We start from the raw sequence: 23,120 nt of genomic DNA, 5'->3' as shown, positions 1-23,120 counted from the left end.
ACTAAGCCCGTGAGCCACAACTACTGAAGCCCGCGTGCCTAGAGCCCGTGCCCCGCAACAAGAGAAGCCGCTGCAATGAGAAGCCTGCGCACCGCAATGAAGAGTAGCCCCCGCTCACTACAACTAGAGAAAGCCCGCGTGCAGCAACGAAGACCCAACGCAGCCAAAAATAAATACATAAATAAATTAAAAAACAAAAACAAAAAACCCCCAAATTCATGACTATTGTTTTTCACGCACTTTTATTATAAAGATTAATTTTTATTTTAATGTGATAAAGATCATAATGACAGTGACTTCAGTTTTTACTGATACCAGGAGACCAAGTTAATTTAAGCTTATGTGCTGACATTATTAAGGCAAAAGGTTATACCAAAAATAATTTATAATACATATAGTTGAGATCACATGGAAAACATTAAAACTCCGTGGACACTAATAAGGTTATATATTATAAGAATGGCATATTAAATTGAGACTGATAAAGTACTTTAAAATGGACAAGCCAAAAAAAGGGGGTGACTGAAACCAATATAACAGAAATACACAGATGATAAAGTTGCATTCCCTCAGTGTGTCACTAAATGGAGCTGCATTCTGAATCCCTATACTGGACTTAGACACAGATATACTTATCCTACTCAAAGCGTTACTGGGGACACAATAATTTTTATACTTGCTTGAAGGACTTTAAAAAAATGTATAACATGCTAAGTTTTAGGGAGTGATACGTATCCTATTCACTATCCTTAGCAGCAGTTGTTCAAATACTATGCAGTCAACAAGCTCCATATTAGGAAGATTTACTATTACCAATTTTCTTTAGCAAAAGAACATGCACAGCCTCCTATGTTGAAATTAATCATCCATAAGCAAGGGCATAATACACAGATGATTACAACTTTACAGTTTAATCCATAGAAAGAAATATGAACCAATAAGCTCTTCTACGTGCCTATACCACCATTTGATCAGCCCGACATGACAGGAAATATGTCATCATTTTTATAGTCTCAGCAAAATCACACTATCTTGCACCTAATAAGTACTCAATAAATATTTGTTAAATGGACAAATGAACTATAAAAATTTGTGAGGATTTATTACATTAATTAACAATCAGATATTGCTTTTTTTAAAAACATCTTTATTGGAGTATAATTGCTTTACAATGTTGTGTTAGTTTCTGCTGTACAAAAAAGTGAATCAGCTATATGTATACATATATCTCCATATCCCATCCCAGCTTGCATCTCCATCCCACCATCCCTATCCAGAGTTATCTTTCAAAGCCAAGAGAGGTCACACACACCATTATCTTACTTGAAACTCTAATGGCTTCCTACCTTCTACCATAATGCTTCTGAAGCAATATTTAGTGACACATTGTGGTACAAATGTCTGAGTGAGGGGGTTATAGATGTAAAGTGTGCTGGATTTGGTCAACTGATATTCAGCAGCCTCTCCCATATCCTCCTACATGCCTTCTTGTACTGCAGATGCTAGAAAGCTAAAACCTACATTTACCAGACATTCCTACAACTGGAATTCTAGATGAAATTAAGTTTCTACTAACTGAATGTGCTTAAGACTTATAAGCAGAAGTGAGGCAGAGACCATCTTCCTGCTGTTTCCGCTGACAAGAATGTTCATGAAAACCTGAGAGGTAAGAGGCACTAAGACATAGCAGTGGGGACCAGATACAGCATTCCCAGATCTACTCCTTAGATGCACATGGTGAGACGCAGTTGTATGGCAGGAATATTAAGTTCTAAAACTCAATAGTTCTAGCACACTTCCAAACATTTTATAAACAGCTATATCCTTGAATTAAATTCCTTTATGCTAAAAATATCTACAGTGCTTTCTGTTCCTGTGTTGAACCCTGACTAATACAGCAAAGAAATATACCATATCTGCTACTTATCTATGACAGTTTATAGGAACCAAAAAAATACCCACTTATAATGTATCTTGTTCAGACAACATTATTCATTTAATGATTTAAAGTTGGAAAAAGGTTAAGAATAACTTTCTTATAATCGCATAAAACGCTTTTCAAGAAGTAGACCTTGTCCTTGTTTCCAAAATTATCCTATCATTGTTAGACACCTAACAATGTCTAAAAAGATACAGTTCCCAAAACACGTGAGACTGCTTTATGACTTAGCACATCTGAACATAATGGAAATTCCCTTTCCTATTCGTCAGTGTAGGAAATTACTACTAACTCTATAAATCTGTTCATATGGGCTCCTTTGTAATGCTTTATCTAAAATTCCCCAAACATGGTGATATGTCCTTTTTCTGGTTAATCTTCAAAATTTCATAAGGAAATTTCACTACATTTATATTATATCACGTTTTCCATTGCACTGTAATTCGTCATTTCATCTACCTTAGACAATTATAACTTCCATATCTTTCTGGAATTGATGACAGTATTTGCATGAACCAGAATCCTAATCAATGTTTATCAAGTGAACTAATGCAAAAGAAAATAAAAAAGCAAATATTAGATACTTTTCTTAAATTAATTGTACCTTACACTGTTATTAGATGAAAATTTAAGTTTGCATCAATGAACATGGAAATATATTAAAACAGCAGTCAGCTGAAAGCAATTTATAAATCTGTTCAAAGGATTTCCTTTTTATTTGTAGTCCCACATATCTCTTCTGATAAACTGTCACAGCTACTTTAGAAAAATCTTCACCACATCTATAACACAGCAGTACAATGTAATAAATATTTCAAAAAATAGGCTTCAGAGATTTTCGAAGGTCATTTTCCATTTGTATTGATTTACTATATGCTTTATCAATTACATCTCAATTTTTACAAAACATTTAAGAACTTTTGGAAATATGCCAAATAAATCATGGTATTAACCTTCCTTGTGAAATGAGACCTTACTGTAACATCATCAATGGCTATCAAAAAAACTGAGTATCAGTAAGTAAAACAGTAAATATCAAATAGGAAAACAGTATATGTCAACTACAGAAATAATAAATAACATCTGAAAAAAAACCCAAACAAACTGTTCCGTGTTGTATGGGGGGTTTTTTTAAGTTCTGTTTTCAGTGATATTATCTTGAGGAATGAAGATGAGAGTGTTTTTATATAACAAATGCTATGATAAACAAAAGCAATCTGGTACTCACCAGCAACTGTTAGCTATACTTTTTTTCCATTTCTATTAGATTGCTCTTTACTGTTTGGATAGGTATACTCTATATATCTTCCAGTCTATGGCTTGGTTATTAAAGAAGTTTCTCTCTCTCTGTGTATATATATACACACACACATAAATATTACCCTATCTGTACATTTATGCAAACTTACTATCTCAGTCATTTTTTATTAGTTTTTATTATGTTTGTCTCCTTTAAAATTTACTCTTTCCATAAGTCATATTAACAGCCTGGAACAACATATTCTTCCATATTTTTTCTCCGTGTTCATTAAATACACATAAGACAACATAAATTTGGGGTGGGGAGGGAGTCATTGTTTTTAAAAAGAGTACTGTACAAATTATTCTGAATCTTGTGTCCTTATGCATCAGCACCTGGTGGATGGGGTTTGTCTTTTAACTTTATGGTAAGTGTGCTTCTACAGAACTTTTAATCCTTTCCTTTTTAGCTTGTGAGTTTTTTTGTATGCTATTTAAGCACACCTGGCTCAGGTCTTACAGATATTCCCTGTGTCACTTTCTTACAAGTTTTAATTTTTCTGTGTTCATTTTGCATTTAAGTCTTTAACTGGCTTGCAATTTACTTTACTTATGAGGTAGGGACCACTTTTCCTTATTTAGATAAGAGTTGTCACAGCATCTTTTGTTTATTGAATCCTTTTTGTTTGTAATGCCACCTCTGTCATATATCAAGTGTGGGTGATCTCGCTCTATTCATATACGTGTTTCTGGAGTCCATTTACTGTGTTTTCATTCATTTCTCTTTCTCTTGTAATCACTGTACCATTTTAATTTCTATACCTTTAAAATAATTTTTGATATTTAATAAAATAAGCCCCATCATCTTTCTTTTTCAAAACTGTCCTGGTTGCTCTGAGCCTTTCTTTTTTCCAAATGAATTTTAGATCAGCGTATTTCCAAATGAATTTTAGATCAGCTTATTAAGTCCAATGAACAATGGTGTTAAATTTTAGATTGAAATACTATGGAATTTATAGATTTGGAGAGGAGTGACATTTTAAAACTTGAGTATTCCTTCCTCTGAAGCTCTCCATTTGTTTAAATCTTCTTTTATTCCTTCAATAAAGTTTTAGTACTTTCTCCACACAGATCGTATATATTTTTGCTAGTGTTATTTCTAGGAACACTGTAACCTTTGTTGCACGATCTGTGTTTTTTTCCCTTTTCCTTCCATTTACTTTCAAACTTTGTGTAATTATGCTTTATGTATATCTTTTATAAACAGTTTTATAGATGTATTTTGTTGTTTTTTAATCCAATCTCAAAATCTCAGTAGATGATTTTAGTATATTTACAATGATTTTCATTACTGATATAGTTGAACTAAGTTTTTAACCTTATTTAAACATCCTTTTTCTTTCTATCATTTTATCTCTTTTCCTGACCCTTATTTATTTTCTTCATTTCCTTCTCTAATGGTTTTAATATTATATATTTTCTATCTTAGCAGTTACTCTTACACTTCTAAGACACATCTAACTTTACAGCTTCCTAACAAAGTCTGAAAGAATGAGTATTGCGGGGGGCTTAGTGTCAGATAAATGTTACAGTTTTTGAGTTCTTTCATAGCTGACAATGTTAGAATATAGCTCAAAAAGGTATTTCTAATTTTATTGGTTATGTCAGAAGTTAGACCTTTCAACCTAAAGATATTTTAGCTCCACAAAACTTTCTTCACTTATGCCTCTGATCACTACTTCTTTCCCCATTGTTCTGTTTTCTCCTGTCTTCTCCACCCAAAAGATCCCTGCAATTCTTGGGCTGAAATCTCCATCTTCTGCCTTTATCTTATCACTGTCTCTATCATATTCACCCCACTGCTCTAAAGTATTTTTATTTTTAAGCAAATTACAATAAATAAATTTTAACTTTAAGTTAGACTAAAGAGAAGGATAGATAAAAATCAACAAATTAGGTATCAATAAGAGGTAAGAATAAAATTAATAAATCCACAAACTACTTCATTTGGAAGACAGTGAAACAGAACAACTTCTGATAAATCATATTAGAACTATGTTAATACAAAGTGAGAAAGGGAATATAGAAAATACAAAAGTAAATTTAAGTACACAAGAATACAGTGGGATACAAGCCTCTCATCTTAATGAAATTCATCATACTCTGAATCATGAAATTTATTCAAGAGGAAAACAAAAAGGATCAATAACCATAAATGAAACTGAATATATTTAAAGTATGTACAAAAAAATTTCTAGCCCTAAAAAGTTTAAGTATACTCTGAAAATATTCAGAAAATAGATAATTCCTCTATTAATTTCTCTGACCTAGAACAGGAAGGAAGGCAGAAAGGTTACTCAATTCTTTAATATGAGGGAAGGATGCCCTGATACCAAAATTGGAATATAACGTTTTCCTGTTATTGTCAATCTCACGAACAGAAGTAAAAACCCTGAAGAATATATTAACAATCATATTTAACAATATAAAATAATTTTCAACTTTATTCAAAAAATTTCACAGGCATACAAGAATGCTTAGTGTTAGGAAATCTATTAATGTCATAGATTAAATCAATATGGAAAAGGGAAGTGAAAAGTCACATGATAATCTAAAAAGATGTTATAAAGGCATTCAATTAAAATTTAACTTCCATAATTGACCACCAACTCATAGGGGGAAAAATTCTATCTTAAATCTACATCCTATATTATGCTTAACAGTAAAACCCTAGAAGCAGTATTATTAAAATTATTACAAAGAAAAAGATACTTGCTATCAACAATATCATTGAACACTGTTCTGGAAATTCTTGCTAATACGGTAAGGCAGGAAAATGAAAAATAAAATTTTCACTTTCATTTTGAAAATCCCTGCCAAATTATTACAGATGGAAGTCTGCTGACCTCACGGGCATGCTGGTTTAGGAAAAAGAAATACACTGCTCAAAGCTCTATTCTCCCATCTCACTCTTTTTACAAAAAAAGAAAAAATTTAAAAGCTCTGCTATGAGCCAAAGACCAAACAGCACTCCAAGGGTAATCAAACAACCTAGCCAGTTTTGGATTAGTGAGAGGAATAAAGATTATATATAAAGTTAGTTGGAGCAAATACTCTTGTTGTTTTTTCTGTTTGAAGACTCTCCTTCTTAGAACCTATCTCCCAGGTAATTAACACCGTCTGTGGAGGATCATGCCTTCTAGAAAAAAGAGATTCCCCTCTGTTTCTGCAACGGCAATGTGGTACCAATCAAACATTTTTTATTGAGCATTTACTAGATGTCAGGCATTGAGACTGCTGCTGAGAATAAAATAAGGAAAATACTTACCATTTATTTTCTAATCGAGAAGATAATCAAGAAACCAAGGCAATAAGAGTAAGAATGGTATGTGCTGTTTTAGGGAAAGAACACCATACTATGGGGTAATACAAAACCTAGTCTTGGGAACTTACAGAAAAATCTGTAAAGGAAATGACAAGACTTCAAAGATGAACAGGCATTAGGCAGCCATGGAAAGAGAATCCTAAGTGTCTTCTGAGCAGGGAGATCAGCTCATACAAATAAGCAGGAGAGAGGATAGTTCATTAAAAAACTGAAAAGCCAGGGTGGCTGGACTATAATCATAAAGAGAGGGAGAAATATAGTGAAATAAAATTATGGTGACTAAAAAGAAGAGTCACAGATCTTGCAAGATCTTTTAGGGAATGCTAAATATTTAAGTTTCAACTTCATTTTGAAGGCAGTGAAAAGTACAGTGGACATTGGTTGTTTATCTACCTACCATGCACTCTTCAGTCCACTTCCCCTAATATTAGTTAGATGTTCATTAGAGTGCCTGTATCTTACCCAAGTTACCTGTATATTCATACTTTGGGAGACACTTAAACCATACTGAATTCCAGAGAGAAGCCAAACCAGGCAGGGCAATTCCATGTACTTGCTGCCATTTTAAGTCAGATAATCCAAGTCTAAAGCCAATTAGATACATTCCCTCTATGAAGGTCAACTGATTTGAGATCTCAATTACATCTGCAAAATCCCTCCACAGCAGTACCTTGATTAGAATTGAATACTTAGGAGAAGATGTGTGTTTACCAGGGGGGTAGGACTCTTGGGGATCATCTTAGAATTCTGCCTCTAATAGTCTTCCCTTTATCCTCCAAAGATTCAATCCCTCCATTCACCCATCTCAATATTCCCAAAGTCTCAACCAATCACAACATTAATTCAAGTCCAAAATCTCAGCTCAAAAATTCCAACTCTCATCATCTAAATTTGTTGCAGATGAGGGTCCTGCGTGTTACCATTCAGTATAGATAGATCTTGGGCAAAATTCCACTCCATCCGTGGACCTATGAAACTGAAGGGACAGATTATCTGCCCCCAGCACTCCAAGCATTCAATGGTTGGATAGGCATAGGATAACAATTGTAGAAATTCCTGTTCAAGATGAAAAAAAGTGGAAGGTAAAAAGGACTCCATAACAGTTTTGAAATCCAGGTGGGCAAATGTTGGATCTGTCTCAATTAGCTTCAAGGCCTGGGAATAAGCCTCTGTGGCTCTCAGTTCTGCCCTAATCATCCTTCTTCATGAAAGACAGCAACTGTTTACAGCTGAGTGCCTTTATGGGCCTGATTCCGGATGCAGCCTCCTTTCACATTGTACTCTGTTTCTTTAAGTCCCAGCTGGCAATGTTTCTGCTGTACAACTTTCTCAAGAAACTTGTGGGTCTTGAACACATTTCACTGCTCAATATCTTAAAAGAGCCCTTTATGTGATTAAATACTTTGACCTTTTGGTCTATAGAAGATTTTTAGTGAAAAGTTGTTCAGCCACACCCTCTTGTTTTTCCCTATGCCACACTTTCAGAAGCAATCTCCCTTTTGCCATATAGATCAGGGTAAGAATTTCCCAAATCATCAAGTCCTGGTTCATTTAATGATTCTTCCATCAATTTATTTCTCTCCTCTTGCATTTTACTATAAAGCAGCAAGAAAAAGTCAGATCACACCTCCAAGCCTTTCCTTGGAAATCTCCTCAGCTAAATATACAAGTTAACACTTATACATTGTGCAAGAGACACTTCTTTTAAGCTTCCTGCCACTATATAACAAGGAACTTCCTCCAATTTCCAAAATCATGTTCCTCTCTTCCTTCTGGGCTCTCTCTGGCAGCAGTCTCCAAGTCCAGAGTCCTACAAACAGCCTGTCAAAACAATTTAGGCCTCTCTATCATGTTTCCTCTGCTCACTGCCCAATTCCAAAGTGATTTCTACATCTGTAGCTATTTGTTACAGGTATCTCCTCCTTCCATATCTTTTTATACCTGAGTACATTATAAAGCCCTTGTGCAACTAGGCCAATCTCTTTGACTGTCTCTAGTTCCCTTGTCAGGATTTCTTAGTTATTAATTTACTCTAGGAAGTTATCCAACATTTCCTGACTTTCACAGTCTCAAGGCCATCAAATCAAAACAGTTTTTTCTCTGAACCCTGAGAATGTTTGTTTCCTTTTTAAATTTTGTCTCAGTATGTGGTTCTCTACACTTAAAATTCCCAAGGTGACTCATCATTTCCATATCAACAAGCAACTCTTTTTTGTGGATGAGAATTAGTCTGGAGTAGTAGACCCCTCTGCCTGCCTTCCTAACAAGCCTGGATATCATTCCATTCCTTTGTTCCAGTCCTGAATTTCCTCTCACCAAATCGTTCTCATTTCTAATGCTTGTATACTTTTCATTAACCTGCTTTCAAAGAAAAATATTTTGCCATTACCACAAAAACTGTAATTCTAGGTGTAGAATCTGTTCCAAGATTATGATTTTTTTCTTGTTAAATACGTGAATGAATTAATTCAAAAGCTTTGGAAGACCTGTGTAGACTTTTTGAGGCCCGATATCTAGCTAAATTCTCTTTTACAGGTATGCCCTGTTCTTGTGCAGACTAAGCAAACTGTAAGCCTCACAAATATGCAAAACACAGTATTTAGGTAGTATCATAATAAGAATATAATGGGACAAATTAAGTTTTTGTTTCTACATTATTTTATCTAAGCTACTAAGGAAATCTGATGCTACGGCAGCAGTCAGTTCCTGAAGTACCTTATAAGCACCAACTCTCCCAACTGCTGTGTTGTTATCTGAATGGATTACTCCTTTTATCAGTTTTTCTTTTTCCCCTTTAGAGGACTTTGGACATTGATGCTCCATTGATAATTATTAAGATGAAATTTGGATTATTAATGGATTATTAATCCATATAATACTGTATCTTCCTAACCATTAGTTTAGAATGCATGCATGATTTTATTCCCTAAACCAATAGATGTATCTATCATCAAATGAAAAAGCTTAAGTCAGGGTAAATAAACTAACTCAGAGTGTTAGAATAAAATAAAACATACCTTTAAAAGAAATGTATTGGTTTCAATATACAGACTCAGCAATTCAGGGGTCTAATATATTTATGGAGAAAAGATTCTATCTTCTGAAATTTCACTTAGGGAATAGTAAGTCCTAAATAGGAAAGCCCAGATATATAGTTTATTCTTATTTAAAAACTGTTATGCAAAAATTTAACATGGATAAGAATATTGGTCATGCTAATTCAAGGTGATGAAGAAAGACTAGCTGACAGTTGCAGTTGCTTTTAAACCCACAACTTCCTCCAATTAAACTTCCTTTAAAGGAAAAAAAAAACATAGAAGCTAAGTGGAACATATTCTGATAAGGCAACTGCCAGATAGAATTTTACGTGTCAAGTTCACAGCTTTTACCAAAACCAACACACAAAGCAGTGAAGTAACGTCTAAATTCATGTAGTTAAACCAAGACTTGAGACTCCAATTTCTATATTTTTTTCTTAAAAACCATAAAAGTGAAATTCTGTCAAAATATCCATATCACATGGTTCATAACAGTGTGAACACTACTGAACTGTGCACTTAAAAATGGTTAAGAGAGTAAACTTTATGTTATGTATATTATAGCACAATTTTTTTAAAACCAGAAAAAAATCTACATTATGAAAAAATACAGTTTAAATCATTACAATTTCTATTTATGTGAATTTCTACTAAAATAAGAGAATTTAACTAGTTATTAAAATAAGACAATATTACAATAAAATCTCTGAATTATTTAACACTTGTTCAGAGTGTAATAAAACTGGTTTATAAAATTTTCATATTTCTCCTCCCTTTCCTAGTTTCGGAAATAAAAATGCAAATAGCATAAAAATGAAATAGAGTAACTTAACTATTAAGTTAGCCCAAATCCACTGTGGAATGAGGGGAAAACTAACTAGGCTACTGCTTATTGTACTTCAATGTCAACAATAAAAATAAGCTGTGTGGTAGCTATTGCAAGTATTCATAAAGATTCTAGCTCTTTTCCTTCTTGGTTAGATGAGTAAAACTAGGGATGGCCATGGGACTTGCTCTGGGCCAAGAAATGAGAGTGGAAGAGATAGTATCACTTCCAGGCAGAAGCTTTAAGAGCCAAAACATGCTTCACCATATTCTTTTTCTGTCTGCTTCAGTGACTGGTAATATTGTAAAGACTGGCTGTTCCTCAGCCAGGATTCTGGAATAAAACTGATAATGAAAAGGAAGAGAGTTCCAGCAAATCCACAAAGAACATACAGCATAAGTAAAAATAAACTGTTGCTCTTTTAAGTCTTTCAGATTTTGAGTATTCTGTTACCACAGCATAACACCAGACTATCCTGATACAGATATAAAAACTGCATGCAAGGCAGCTGTGTAAAGAAAAGAATGGATTTCTACAAATGAGAGAGATGGAAGGATGGGCAGGAAGTGACAGGCTTCTATCCCTCCCCTGCCTGGGGCAGCTGCTCCAACAGAAGGCTTCCATCAGAGTATTGATTACAGGGCATTAGGAAAAGTCGTGAATGACAGAGAGCTCAGGGTGAGGGGCAGAATAAGCCTTGCCACCATAGGCAGGTTGCTAGAGCTGGGGGAAAGCCTCTACTATGCCTTCCCCTCCCAACCTGTAACCAGGTGCTGAGGAAAAGTAGGCTCCTCCCAAATGCCACCTCTCTCCTTCTTGCCATTTGAGGAAATCTGAACTTTAGTCTTGAGAGAATATAACAAGGTTCCTCCATGAAGCATCAGGCCCATTTCTTAGCATGCAAGTACAAAAGCTGCCATACAAGTTTGTAGCCATCCTAGAGGATTTCATCCAAAGAAGATATTCAAGGACCAAGTTACTCATACTACAGTTTCTTGTTTCTTATTGTCCTAATAAAGGCCGAGGAGAAGCTCAACTTTGAACAGAATCAACTAGTTTCTGCTGGTGAGGTGGGTAAAGTGTATTACAGAACTCAAAACTGGGAACTCCATGAGTTCATTTCATTTGTAACTTTTAGGATCACCTCATACAATTGTACAGGCTGTGGCCTGAATAACAGCAGCCAACCAAGGAGGGGAGTGGTGGACTCTGAAGCTGCATCCACCAAGAAGGGCTACTTTTTTGTATTTCACACAAAGGTGCCTTCTGTTTGTCAAGATATGTGCCAACAGGTACCTTAGAGGCTAGCTTACTGTTCCTTATCCACATTTATCAGAATTTCTTGGAGACCATCCTTAGGGGTACTATAGAGGAGACTTACTATGTACCAGACAATCATGGGACTGACCACTCTGGAACTCCTTGAGGTATGATCCTTCCTGAAGATTACCATGATAACCTGCAGTGTATGTTTGTGAACTTGGACCACATATTGCCACATTCCTGTGGCTCAATGAGGAATATGGGCATGCCACTGGAGAATATTCTTCTACTAGAATTCCACATCCTGGAAAAAACCCTTCAGTGGATGGTGGTTTAAGAGAACTTTTACAGCACTACACCAATAAATGATACCACTCTGATGTGCTAGAGCACAGGTTTTCTTAACTTTGACACTTGATATTTTGGACCAGACAATTCTTTGTTATGGAATGGGGGGCTGTCTTGAGATTTGTAACATATTTGACAGTAGCCCTGGTTTTATCTACTAGATGCCATTAGCACTGCTCGCCCACCCCCAACTCCCAACTGTATAAAAAAATGTCTCCAGACATTGTCAAATGCCCTCTGGTGGGTAAAAATGCACCAGGTTGACAACTCTGCTAGATCTACACCTCCATTTCCAGTATGAGACTGACGGCAAGAAGATATGTACTGGGACTAAGATGTCCACCACTATTTCCACCAGCCCTATGGCATTTGAGGCTGATGGAGGGCTCCCCTTGAGATCCCACTGGCAAACAGACAAAGAAACTCTGCCCAGCAAGTTGAGATAGCCTTACTCCCATCAGGCAGAAAAGAATGAACCTTGACTTTTTGCTTGCTTTTCCTCCCCTATCTCATCCCTCCCTCCTTCCATTAACCCCTCCTTCTACTTCTCCTAGAAGTAGAACCATGATTCCAAGCCACTTAGATGATTTATCTTCCCAGACAAGATGTAGCCCAATAGCAAACTTTGCTACTGACCCCCTGCCAGCTCTGGCCTGGCATACAATGTAGACATGCCCTGACGTTGGCCAGAAAAGTCTGGATTGCTATATTCCCAACAGCCTCTTTAGCTTGCCTACTTTAGAAAGCCACTGTGGGCAGAAGCCCAGGCTCACAAACAGACTGATCAGTTTATACAACCTGAATGGATTGATATTTATCAAAACGGGGACATGGCCTGATCTTGGACATGGATTGGGCAGTCTAATGCCTGCCTGCCCCCAGGCATGGCCTGACACTAACTCCACTGCATTTAGATACTAGCTAGACTTCTTAACCTTAACACACAAACACACATCAAAAACATATCTCATAAGCAATGGGGGAGGGGGGACTATATTCCTTACTCATAGTTCATGCCAAAGTAAGTTCCATATGAATCAAAGTTTAAGCATAAAAATGCAGCTATTAAGAGCACTATAAAAAAATATGGGAGAACATTTAATAAAATTGGAGTGAAAATGGTCTTTCCAATCAAAGCGCAAAACTCAGGTCATGTGAGAGATTTCTTTGATCAAGTCGTTCCACGTCTACAAATTTATCTTACAGATATACTTGCGTAAGTGGACAAAGAAATATATGTAACATCACAGAGCATAATGAACAGCAGGCTGAAAATGATATGTGTCCACTTATATCAAATCCAGTCCTGGATATATCAAATGTCCAGTCAATTGATGAAGTCTGACTGAATAAAATATGGCATTTCGATACAATGAAATATCATGCAGTTATGAAAATGACTAAAGAAGATTTAAATATACCAATATGAAACGACCTATCAGACATATTGCTAAGTGAACACAAGTTACAGAAAGAATATGTAATGCCTTCCTTTTTATGCAAATAAAATAGCTATATGGAGAGATTTTTGCTTATGTATACAGACTGTAAGTATTTCTAGAAGGACACAAAAGAAATTTATGTGGGTGCCTCTGGAGAGGAAGATGGGTCTGGAAAGGAAGGAAACTTGATTTTTATTGTATATGCTTTGAAGTTTTTGAATTAGTTTTTAGATTGTGCATAAAATCCATCACAGAAAAATGAAATTAAAGAATAAAATTCAAAGGAAAATTTCAAAAAAGAATAGCAAATAACATATATATATATAAAATAACTGAGAAAATTCTTACCTTTCTCTGCAAAATTTAAGTGAATGTAGTATGGCAGGTCTCTTTTGACGTAAATTCCATAAATGTAAGGTGTCATCAGCCAAGGCACTCACAAGAGCTCCCTTAAAAATAAAGTGTAATATATTTTATATAGAATACATTTACAAACATTAATGCTACTAAAGAGCTACCAAAAAAATCTTCCCAAATTTCAAAACTCTCTGCCAATAGATTTAGTTCTGAGAAACATTTGCCTCACCCAAATTCTAAACAGCAGATGTAAAAGAGTGTATTATGTGTATACGTATGTATAAAAATTGTTTCAACTTCAACAATTTAAAGTATAATTTAACCTTATTAACTAAAAGTGTACTAGGATCTAGTTGGATATATAGTTGATAACTAGCTATGTAAAATTAGAAGTCAGACTATAAGTTACTTGGTCCCTATAGTTCATCCTTCCTTGACTATATGATATGAAGTAACCTTCCCATTTTATTTGGCTTAAGACAAATCCTTATGAATATATGATATGAAGTAACCTTCCCATTTTATTTGCCTTAAGACAAATCCTTATGAATCCTTATGAATGTACTCTGCTTGGATCATAATTCTACTACTAGAATGATATGGAAAACAAAAATAGCATTCAGCACTGTATAATTTCAATGTCCAAAGGGCTGAAAAATCTGACTAATTTAGAAAGTTAAAACAGCTGATACTATTAAATACTATTAAGTCTGGAGAAGAAAACCTTTGGCAGTATGTGAGAATCATGCAGGGGGCTCAGTCTCACCCCAGACCTGACAAACCAGAAATTTCAGAGCAAGGACCATTGCAGGTGTATTTTCAAAAAATCTCCAGAGGTGATTCTGATGTGTGAATAGGATTAAGAATCTATAGGCTAAGGCTGATTTATTAAGACATATGAATGTTTTTCCTCAAAAGAGGAAGATACTCCTTATCTACACTGAGAGAATAAGACAAAAGACTCAACACGAAGAACTTTAATTTCAAAAAAAGATTTGCAATTCCAGTCCTTTAGGTTATTATGAGAAATCTTAAAATTTCCCTCTTTTAAAATAGGAGAGTTTCTCATTTATCTAAGAGAACTAAAATAGCTCTGAAGACAAGATTTACATTAAACGATCTCTCCAAGTGCTTTCCAATTTGAAATTCTATGAGGGCTCCTCTACTGTGTAACTCCTATTGCTACAACATGACTATTGGAAAACAGAAATACAGGAAGCCCACATACTCTTCCTTTCACTAGAAAGCATCCTCTTATCTCTATCACTTTGAAGCAGAGAAACTAAAAGGATTCAGAGTATCAAAGCTTTGTACTCTTCATTCTTACTTCCAGCAGTTTCAGACCAGGTCATCTTCTTTCTCAAGGTGTTTGCCCCATCTTTGTATTTCAAGGAAGAAGAGAAGATGTGGGGCCAAAATGGCAATCACAGCTGACCGCCTGCGATGGCTCACTTACCTACATGTGCTTTTCCAAAATTGAAAGCAAACAGCTACTCCCAGTTGTCAGATTCCCATAGCCATCACCATGTAAATATTCATATTCTGCTAAGCATTTTTTTAAAACTGTCATTTTTAAGTACTTAAAAATGTAACATTTAAGCATGTAAAATAACAGTCATAGCAAAGAACTTTATGATAAATTCTATAGAAAAGCAGCTTGTGTTATGAATAATGAGAGCATCAACTAGTTAAGATTTCTAAAATTTAGGCATATAAGTAATCTATTTGCAATGTGTTATTTACATTGGCTCATACTGCTTAAAAAAAAATAATCTCAACACAAGTATAAAGATGGAGAATAGGTTAGTGGTTGCCAGGGATTAGGGACTGAGAGCAGGAGGGGGTGCAATTAAATATAAAGGGGTAGCCTGAGGGCATGACTTCAGGGTGATGGGACCGATCTGTAATCTTGTTCCTGCTGGTCATTACATGAAATGTATGCAGGGAATAAAACTGCATGAAACTCTGCACACATACACACAATGAGTGCATGTAGAAACTGGTGGTGAAATGTAAATAAGGTCTGTAGTCAAGAGTATTGTATTGATGTCTTTCTCTTGGTTTAATATTTTACTATTGTTACATAAAATGTTACTATTGGGGGAAATGGGGGAAGGGTACATAGGACCTCTCTATTCTGAAACTAATTGCCAGTCTAATTATTTCATAATAAAATTTGTTTTTAAAAAAGGAAAAATAATCTCACATATGGATTCAACAACTTTCTACACTGTGATATTTTTACGTGTATTTTAACATTTTACGATGCCTATTATTCAGCCCTACACAGAATACTGAAGTTTTTAAACACTTCCTCTGATCCTGAAAAACCTACACGATTGCATATCATTTGGATCACAGTTTTACTAAAATTTTTAAATTACCCTCTTTAACTCTTTACATCAATACTGCCTCTCTTAAATCCTCTGATATGAAGAAAAGATTTATCAAAAGCCGAAAGTATCGAGTATTTTTTTCTCTCTCATATACATCTAGAAATTTATTCCATGAAACCCAAGGACTTAGGGGCAAAAAGAATGCCCACAGACTATCCTCACATCTAAGTATAGCAGAATCTTTTCTAGAGTAATTTTTCTTCTAGCTTTTCTAGCTTCTAGCTTTTCCTTCTAGCTTTTTTCCTTCTAGCTTCTCCTGCCTGTCACTACTTGCAGTAAACATCTACTGTCAGAGCTGCTCATACTTTTTTAAGACATGCAAACACATTGTTTACTCTGCTAATAAAATGTATCTCTAGCTCCTTCCAAACTTTACACTCTATCAGAAAGAAAGGCATCAATTACTTCAACCAATAAGTGACACAACAAGAACTTTGGACAATAACCAGTCTCTAACGGGCTTTGGTTTCCTGGATGTATTTCAAAACAACCCACTGGAGAAATACAATTTGTTCTTTATAATAAGGTCAATCTTTGAAAAAACTTTAATGTAGATTTTTATATGTTACATAACTTTCAATACTCTTGAAATAAAATTTAAATGCAGCACACTGTACCAAAAAGATCTACCTTATGCCATTCTATTTTCAATACTGTTTCGAGAAACATCTTACATTATTTATGTAACTGTCTGTGATGATGCCTTAAAGTGAATTACTATTAGCTCTGACCTACAAGAGATTCATTTTTGTTCAAATATTTAAATATAATTGCATGCAAGAATTCTGAAAGATGGGATGTGGCCCTATTTCATACATAAGCTGGTGAGATGAAAGCAATTCACTAACCTCATTAATCAGGAACTGGAGCTGGATTACTGCAGCTCCACTGTCATGCTGGCAATAACATTCTACTCCTGGACGACCAAAGCTGTCATTAATTTCATTAAGGAGTTTATGGTATGTGTGAGCTTTTTTATAGCAATTGATAAGTTATATAATAGACTCAAATATTTCAATGACCTGATACAGGCTATTTACTAAGGTTGAGATTTAGAGTTAGGTGATTACACAGCAATCTAATCAGCTAGTTCCTGTTGATAATCAGAATTTTCAGAGATTTCAGGTCTAACAGAAATAACACAACTGTCCCTTCTAGAAAAAAACAATTAAAAATAGCAATATACAGAACCAAGCTACATGTATTTAATATACTTCACTCTGGCCCAAGTCTTTTTCTTTCCCTTAAAGTAAAAAGAAGAGAAAAGGGAGTTGATCTATAGTGCTTCCAATTTTGCTGAAGAAACAAATCTGAAAAGTAGACAAATGTCATTTTAGAATATTGCTTTTAGGTACAATCTTCTTACTGGCGTCTTTCATTCCTGTAGTGTCATTTTTAAACAGTGTAAGCTAAAAATATAATTGTGGCAGGTTATATCACCAATGAATGTATCAATGTTTTACAATATGCTTGAACACAGATTAATATGTAAATATCCATTAATTTGCATATAACAGGAAACGTACAGCATTTTCTATATGTTAAGCATTATAGTAAACTTGTCATATATATTAATTCATTTCATCCTCACAACCATGAAAAATATGTAATTTCCCCCATGTAAACAGATAAGAAAACTGAAGCACAGAGAAATTAACTTGTCCCAAGTCATACAACTAGAAAGTATAGCAGAAATTGAATTTGAATAAGCATTCTAGCTCCAGAGTCTATACTCTTAATTGGTAAGTTATGCTGAGTAAAAAAACAAAAACAAAAAACTCCAAACACTTATAGAACTTACTACATGCCAGGTATTGTTATACGCTTTTTACCTTCATAAACTTGAGATAAGTTAGCCATTTTAACACACTGCTACACTAATATTTTCACTAGTTAATATTAACTGAAAATAAAAAGTTAAATCTAAAAATAAAATTTGATGGGATTTAATAAAATTACAGCCCTCTTTATACAAAGTCACATTCAAGTGAACAGACTATTTCTATATTCTATTAGTACATGCCCTATGGTTCTTCTTTTTTTTTTTAATATTGTGTATGATTTATATGGAGGAAGATACAATAAGTTCTAGAAAGACAAAGAAAAATCATGAAAAACATATTACATAATGAAAAAGAAATACATAGATATTAATGAAAACTGGGGTATGTGGCAAGTATCAAAGCATAATGAATTTACTAACAAATGACATTCTGTACCATACATGCAATATTATGAAAGTGAATTTTGCCCACTCTATTTTAGTGAATACTATTAACCAAAAAACACGATAGAAGGTGATTTTAAATGAATTCCTAGCCAATACATACAGACAGAGAAGATGTATCAGTAAAAATGCATAACAAACAAAATGCAATAAATGTGAATGTATAGGTAGCCACAATATATATAGACAGGTATTTCAATGACAACTGGTACAAAGCAGACAGCAAAATAATAAGTGTAAAAGAATTTCATTATTGTGCTCATTCATATTTTTACCCAGCAAGTAACAGGTCTATGGTTCTTCTTAATTAAATATAATTGTACCAAAAGATTAAATTCCTATTTTCTATATATATATTTTTTCCTTTTATTTCTAGAAGTCTTTCTAGGTGATATTTATTTTCAATGGCTTTTATTTTATTACTACCAATTAACTCTTCTATTATTTTATAAACTAGTAGACTAATTGAACATGTTTAGCCTATAGTACCCTACTCTTTAAATACTTCAAAATTTTTATTACTATTATTAATATCAGTAGTAGTATTTTTGCTACATCAATTGCCCAAATGCAACTACATGAAGCTAAATTTGAAATTGCTACTATTGGCACTTGGTAGTGCTACGTCACACCCTGATAGGTCAAAGATAGGTCTACATTTCTGTTCATCCATTTCTTTTGTCAGATGACAGCAAAGACCTTCACCTTTTAGCCAGTATTTCTAATTTCTAAGTATGTCTAAGAAATTACTAATTTCTAAGTAATTCTAATCTTTCCAGTTAAAATTCTTTCTGGCACCAATTAGCATATTCTATATTCTCACCTTATATAAATGGAGTAAAATTTCTCTTATCTGACCAGATCAGGATTAACTAAGTTAATTAAAAATGTAAGCTACTGGGTTTCCCTGGTGGCGCAGTGGTTGAGAGTCCGCCTGCTGAAGCGGGAGACACCGGTTCGTGTCCTGGTCCGGGAAGATCCCACATGCCGCGGAGCGGCTGGGCCCGTGAGTCATGGCCACTGGGCCTGCGCGTCCGGAGCCTGTGCTCCGCAACGGGAGAGGCCACGACAGTGAGAGGCCCGCGTACCGCAAAAAAAAAAAAAAAGCTACTGTAGAGGATTAAAAATTCTACTTACCTATTTTTTCATAAAACATACACAATTCTGCTAATCTTGTGATATTCGCCAAAGATTATTTTCTTTCTGTAGAGGATTAAATATTCTACTTACCTATTTTTTCATAAAACATACACAATTCTGCTAATCTTGTGATATTCACCAAAGATTATTTTAAGTGTGGATCTATTACTTAGGGTTCAGAATTGTTTTTCTTAAATAAAACATAGCTGGAACTACCCAGGTATAAGATTTGCAGTTTACTTTTTAAAATGGCATTCTAAAGATATGGGAAATGCAAACTAACTGCAACATTCGCACAGAGTCTTATTATTTCTTTTCCAGTCATCCACTGCTTTCTCATCCATATAGCATCAGACAGGAAATTTTAACTGATTAACCTTCATGAAGTCTTTCCAAAGTATCTATTTTGGATTTTTGTATTTTTAAAAACACTATTTGCATTCACATTTCATCATTATTATTATATATTATTAAAGTGAATTTCTTGATTATAATATCAAACATAAAAGGCACAAACAGATTTGTGAATACACAAAACAGATTCATGGTAAGTAAAGAATATGCAAACACCTTTACTAATTTGGGCCTCCTGGAAAACAGCCTACTGGTCTTGAAACTTCAGTATGCTGTGGGCATCTATCAATATTTATTCACAGAGAATGAAAAGTGTCTATAGCGACCTCCCTGGTGACACAGTGGTTCAGACTCTGAGCTCCCAATGCAGGGAGCCCGGGTTCAATCCCTGGTCAGGGAATTAGATCCCATATGCATGCCGCAACTAAGGAGCACGCCTGCCACAACTAAGACCCGGTGCAACCAAATAAGTAAATAAAATATGAAAAACCAAATAGATTAAAAAAAAAGTGTTTGTAAATCCAGGAAGTCAGTTATATGGAGATCAAGAAAGGTTTTACTCTTACTCTGTGTGTGACACTATTCTAGACAAAATTATACTTTTTATGACATTAGTATTAATATAGTCATTTTACTTCTAGCTAAGATGATAAATATATTTTCTTAAAAATAAGAACCACTTACTGAGTATCTACTAAGTTTTAGCCACCGTTTCTTAAATCCTCACAGTAACTTTAAAAGTTTGTTATCCCAGGAGTTCCCTGGGGGCCTAGTGGTTAGGATTCTGGGCTTTCTCTGCTGGGGCCTGGATTCAATCCCTGGTCGGGGAACTGAGATCTCACAAGCCGCATGGCACGGACATAAATAAATAAATAAATAGAAGTTTGTTATCCATATTTCACAGATGATAATTCTGAGGCTTAGAGAAGTGTTTTTTTTTTTCCCCCCAAGGTTACTACTGATTTATTTCCCTTTTCCTTTGGAAAGGGTAGTACTGTGCTGCAGCCAACCCTGAAGGGTCCTAACACTAAAAAAGCCCTATGGGGAAAAATGTTATAACAAATCATTACTTCATAATAACAAAGTTTAAAATTAAATTTTAAGTAATGGATATTGCTTATATATAATCAAGAGATATTAGTGTGGAAAGAACACAAGTTTCAGAGCAAGTAGTTCTCAATCCTGGTGGTATCAGAATTCTGGCTCTACTGCAGATTTACTAAACCCAAATTGCTGGAGAAGAAGCTTGAGTGGGTATTTTGTTGTTGTTGTTGTGCCCACTGTTATTGTTTAGGTGCCACAGGAACATCTGAGGCACAGCGAGAATTAAGACACCTACTTTCAAGACAATGCCAGCTCCGTAATTAGTTGCTGGGATCTGTGGAGAATTATTACACCACTCAAATTTCTCTATAAAATGCTATCTAGTCTAGCTTGCAGAATGGTGGTGAGAATTAAAACTGCAGACTAACCAGATGGTGGCTATCATCGTTATTTAACACAATGCATTCACTACTTTAACAAGAATTAAAGTTATCTTACAGTGAACAAATCGTAATGTAAGAATGTCAACTCAATATATTAGATCACAAAAAACCATGTCATAGATGCAAATATTCATATCCTTTCCTACCTATAATGATTATTGCATATATGGTTCTCCTAATATTTGGCATTACTAAGTATTAACGGTTTTATTAAAAAATGGTCACTCACTACAACAAAGGTCTTCTTGGAAAATTCACATTTATTGTGGCTATGTTCAAAACTACATGAGAAAACAAAGCATCTGAAATGAAAATGAAGAAAAACCAAAAGGAAAGATTACATATAAATAATCTGCAAAGATATTTTTTATATGTAGAAATATTCACTTATTGATCTGACATCTGCCCTTTTAATCCACTGTAAGGCAAATCCAAATTATAGGCTACACTGAATATTTCTTGGTGTCAATTTATCTTACTTTCTAATTCTGAACTCCAATGTATCCTTTTAAAAATGTTGCAGTCTTCCTATCTTAGATACCTTTAGTCTCAATTTTTCTACTGCTCACCTATCAAGAGCTTTGATGTCTACCTAACCAACCAGTCCTCTTTGTTTCTGGAGTAAACCAGCAGTTTATCTGACCCATAACACAGGCCAGACACTTCCTGCACTGCTACACTCATGGTTTTTGTCCAGATAAGCACCATTAGAACTCCTGAAGAGGAGCTGCAGAAGGCAAGGCTGTTTGGTTGGGAGCAGAGTCGTTGAATACAGACATGATCTTTGAGTTCAGACATGATCCTCAGGGTGAGCAGACATTCAGTCCTGTCTAAAACAACCATAAGACATTTGGTCCACACCAAAAGGTTCTTGATATTGGGTCCTGTCCAAAACCATTTTGCGTAGACCAAATATGCTCATGGGCATTTTGGATAGGACTAAATTTAAAGAAACTTTTGGCATGGACCAAATGTCTTATGAGTGTTTTAGACAGGACCAAATGTCCTGCATTTTTTAATAAAACTGTTAATACTTAGTAATGCCAAGCAATAGGGGAAAAAGAAATATTTAAGGAAAAAAATAACATAATAAACCTACCAGTTAATGAAGAATAATCAGGAAGACATATGTAATGACAGATAAGCAGAAACAAAGACTAGATCCAGTAAAATCTTTTATTTTATAATACTGTACCACAAATTAAAAATCAAAATAAGCATTCATCCAACTGTCTAAATGGTTATTATATATACATATATATTTGGTTGGAAAGGGAGAGAGAAAAGAGGAATTTGGAGGCTTTTAAGTACATCATCATCATCGTAGTAGTTAAGACCTGTTGAACACTTAATGTGTCAAGCACTATACATGTATTACCTCAGAAGGAGTACCCTCTATTATAAGCTCAGTTTTGACAAATTAGGAAACTATGTACAACAAGGTTAAATAAATTAGCCAAAGCCATACAGCTAGTTAGTAAGGATGCTGGGGTTTGAACCCAAACAGTCTAACACCAGAACATACACAGATAGGCAGAGACACACACAAATCAAACCTCACTGCCCAAACAGCCAATTTTCACATGTAAATGTCACTTCCTGACTTATTTTAAGTCATTTTAAAACTGGAGAATTAACAATGAGGAAATACTTAAAATCAGTATCACTAAAGTCAGGCT

At 34.7% G+C, this 23,120-nt stretch overlaps 1 protein-coding gene across 3 annotated transcripts in view; it reads right to left on the bottom strand.

Annotated features, from left to right (window-relative positions):
• Nucleotides 1-23,120, bottom strand: part of STXBP5 (syntaxin binding protein 5) — a 165,773-nt gene that overhangs the window by 121,636 nt on the left and 21,017 nt on the right. For all 3 annotated transcript variants that reach the window (XR_003793711.1, XM_029223865.1, XM_029223867.1), the window contains exons 3-4: nucleotides 17,082-17,163; nucleotides 13,829-13,929 (exon numbers count right to left, since the gene is read on the bottom strand). Coding sequence is in view for 2 of the 3 variants with exons in the window: in XM_029223865.1 (XP_029079698.1) it covers nucleotides 13,829-13,929; nucleotides 17,082-17,163 (183 nt within the window). In the remaining variant the exon portion in view is untranslated. The remainder of the gene's footprint in view (nucleotides 1-13,828; nucleotides 13,930-17,081; nucleotides 17,164-23,120) is intronic.

The sequence above is a fragment of the Monodon monoceros genome, unplaced genomic scaffold, assembly GCF_005190385.1.
Source record: "Monodon monoceros isolate NGI ecotype Baffin Bay Population unplaced genomic scaffold, NGI_Narwhal_1 Super_Scaffold_15, whole genome shotgun sequence".
Taxonomy (NCBI): Eukaryota; Metazoa; Chordata; class Mammalia; order Artiodactyla; family Monodontidae; genus Monodon; species Monodon monoceros.
This window is presented reverse-complemented; position numbering and strand designations above follow the sequence as displayed.